Genomic DNA, 3,379 nt, shown 5'->3' on the forward strand with positions numbered 1-3,379 from the left:
CTAAATAGTAGTTTGTGTTTTGTTTCATAAATGTACAGTCATATTAAACTGCAAAAGTTGGGTTGTTGTTCAATAGTAAAGATTCAAGTTGACATCAAATAAGGTAGCTGCGTAAGTCATTTGGGTTTCTTAAATATGCGCCAATTAATGCGCATAAAATATTTTTGTGAGTTCATTACCTATTACTCGTTAGTAGGTAAGCGATTTCGGGTGATTAAAGTGTTACATGTTAGAAGTGTTATATATTATACCTATACTTATTATTTTGTTCGGTTTATCATAACCATCCCGCAACGCAGTTTTGTTATTGTTTTTAATCAATAGAAGCAGCCAGATCGTACCCATTCGACATTTACTTACCAAAACTGATGCTGGTACTTAAACAAAATTTGGGTTAGAGTGCGACGTCAACAAACTACGGTTGTAGTTCGTCGATAGTATTAAAGTGTAGGTATATGTATGTAAATTTGTTTATAAATAAAATTAAAACAGTAGAAAAAAACAATTGTGACTTTTCCTCAATGAGTTTATTGCGCCAGAACAATAAATGAAGCTGATCATTATAACGTTTACTTTCAACATCGATTACGATTACTCTACACGATATCATATCGTACTCCACCGAGTCCATTAATATTTATAATATTCGAGTCCGTATTGCACTTCGCTTCACAACGCCAACTCAATACCCAAGCGGTACTATCCCTATTAACTTACAGTTCGTGGGATCGATAATTACGATATATTTGTCTAAATATCACAAGAAATACAAAACGAAATACGAAATAGAATTAACACAATTAAAATTATTAACAATTAAAATATATACAAGAGTGCCGCTGGAGTTTTAGCGAGGGAGGAATCACCACGCGGAGCGCGGGGCGAGGCGCGGGGGGCGTCATGACACCGGCACATGGTGCTGATAGATCTGCTCCTGGCGCTCGCACAGTGACGTCATCTTCTTCAGGGACTCCGAGCTCTCACGAAAAAGCAGCTTGCCGTCGTCACGGGGGCGCGCGTGCGCCGCGTCCAGCCGCCCCGGCGAGATGACGGGCGGCGACGACGCCGACAGCGGCGATAGCGACTCCCGCGCCGATTGCGCGCCCGCCGGCGCCCCGTACAGCCCACCACCTGCTACCGGCACTCCGTTACCCATCAGAAAAGGAGCCGGAAAAAACCCCCGCTCCCCGAACTGAGGGAACAATCCCGCTTGCAACGCACTCAGGTTTCTACTATAAAACTTCATCGTCTCCGTAACGTAACCGGGGAGCTGGGAAGCCTCTTCGCCGCCGTATCGCAAGCTCTCAAGTGTCGATGCGAGCCCTTTGATGTCTGCGTATAATTTATTTAGCAGCTCTGTGTTCACTTCGACCGGTGGTCTCTGTTCCCGGCCATCTGGTGAGCTCGTAGATAGCAGTCGTCTGTGTAAATCTACATTTGAGCTATGTCTGTCTCTACTCCGCCGAGAAGGGAATGCGGCATCGCAGCCGTTCACGTCGCACGGATGTAACAGCTTTAAGTGATCGTTTCTGTAATGCATGCGGAGCGTGAAGTGGTTCTGAAATACTTTCCCGCAGGCGGTACATCGGTCGGGGTTCTCGTCGTCGATGGGTATCTCGAGATCGTTGAGGTCCGTTCGGTCGTCGGTCCTGTCGCTGCTCGCAGACGGTGATCGCGGTCTAGCGAGACGATCCTCCATTGTGTGCAGATCACTCCCGCTGTCACTTGGCGTGTACAGGTCGGACCGCAGTCGGAGGCCCTCGCGAACTACGCTCGGTGCACTAGATTCATCGTCCGATTCACTCTCAGCCTTCACTCGCGTCACCGTTTCCGAGTCCACAGTCGCTTCCTCACCGTTCTGAAAGGGCTCCCATTTTTCCGGCTTTTGTTTTTTTAATGATAAAGGTTCGTCGTCCGCGCGACTCGAACCAGGTGTCGATAGGTTTCTAAATAAATCTGAATTATATTCCTCATCGGACACGTTATATTCATTGGTCTGAGAACACCGGGTGGGATTGCCGCTTTTTCGCTTACGTTTATTTGGAACCATCGAAGACATCTTATCCTCGGGGGCGGTGGGATCGACGCGGCCGCTGCGTGCGAACGGCGTCTCACTCGGTTCGGTATCGACATGTTTCTTTTTATTCACACTCAAGTCCTCCGGCTCGTCGTCATATTTCAGTCTCTCGACGGTCGGACTGTCTCGATCTTCACACTTTACTTTATCATCGTCATCGGAAAGGTCCTCATTATTATCATTAAGCTCACTGTAGTTATTGGACGAGTCGTCGTGCACAACCGAAGGCTTATTAACGAGATCGAGAGCGCCGCGGTTCGGCTCATCGGGCGGGGTGATTTTTCTGTACATTTTTTCTATTTCACTGAAATTGCGGAGATCATCAAGGGGCACTCGTGGCGGTAGGGGGGCAGGTGGTGCAGCGAGGGGCGGCGGCAGGCGCACGGCCAGCTCGGGCGGCAGCAGCGCGGGCGGCGGCAGCGGCAGCCGCGCCAGCGCCGGCAGCAGCGGGAACGGCTGCGCCGACCGCCCGTCGTGCGCAGAGATCTTGCGCCGTACGTGGGGCGAGTGCAGTTTCGGGTTCGGGTTCGCACTGTGCCGATTCCTCGATCGTCTCGAACTGAACATCATCGTGCATCCCTCCACCGTACACTTGTGCATCTCCCGCAGATGAACCGCCGAAAAGTGAATTTTGAGCGCGCCTTTGTCACAAAAAGTCTTCAAACACACGTTGCATTGCACTCTCTTCTTGCCGGTGGCAGGGTTGACGAACTGGACTCCGAGTCCGAGCGGCCAGGGCGCGGGCGGGTGGTCGCGGCGCTCGTAGTCGGGGGATCGGCGGTCGTCGGTTCTGTCGTCGTCGCGGCCACTGAAGCTGGCGCCGAGTTTTCTGAAGTCGAACTGGGGCGCGGGGTTGGCGCGCGGCATCATGAAGTAATCGAGAGCCGGCAGGCCGGGCGCACCGTAGTCTTTGCCTTCCATCACGAGGTCATGCCGCGGAGCGCGAGTACAGGCGGGTGGCGCGCGACGCGGCCGCTGTGCGACTGAGGACGTGCGACACAGGTGACCGCGCGGCGAGGGTGACGCGGCGCGGGGCGGTGGGAGGAGCGAGCGCTGGGCGGAGCACCGGCCGCGGCCTGCGATCGATGCGCGGTGGGGACACGCGACATCCCCGCTGTAAACACTGCCACAGTTACGTAACTACATACTGGCTAGTGCCGCCACACCAGTGTGTGCCGTACTTACCTACTGCCTTCTTAATACATACATACAAATACATAGAATAGGTAGCTACCTATGTATTTATATTGTTCAATTCTAAAATAACTCCAAATGCTCAGTTTATGTACACACACTAGACAA

At 51.7% G+C, this 3,379-nt stretch overlaps 1 protein-coding gene across 1 annotated transcript; it reads right to left on the bottom strand.

Moving 5' to 3' along the window:
* Positions 1-505: 505 nt before the first annotated feature.
* On the bottom strand, positions 506-3,055 carry LOC126370539 (zinc finger protein basonuclin-2-like). The gene has a single exon (XM_050015434.1). The coding sequence runs from the start codon at positions 2,996-2,998 to the stop codon at positions 899-901; it is 2,100 nt and encodes a 699-aa protein (XP_049871391.1). The 5' UTR covers positions 2,999-3,055; the 3' UTR covers positions 506-898.
* Positions 3,056-3,379: the final 324 nt, after the last annotated feature.

Source organism: Pectinophora gossypiella, chromosome 11 (genome assembly GCF_024362695.1).
Source record: "Pectinophora gossypiella chromosome 11, ilPecGoss1.1, whole genome shotgun sequence".
NCBI classification, from domain to species: domain Eukaryota; kingdom Metazoa; phylum Arthropoda; class Insecta; order Lepidoptera; family Gelechiidae; genus Pectinophora; species Pectinophora gossypiella.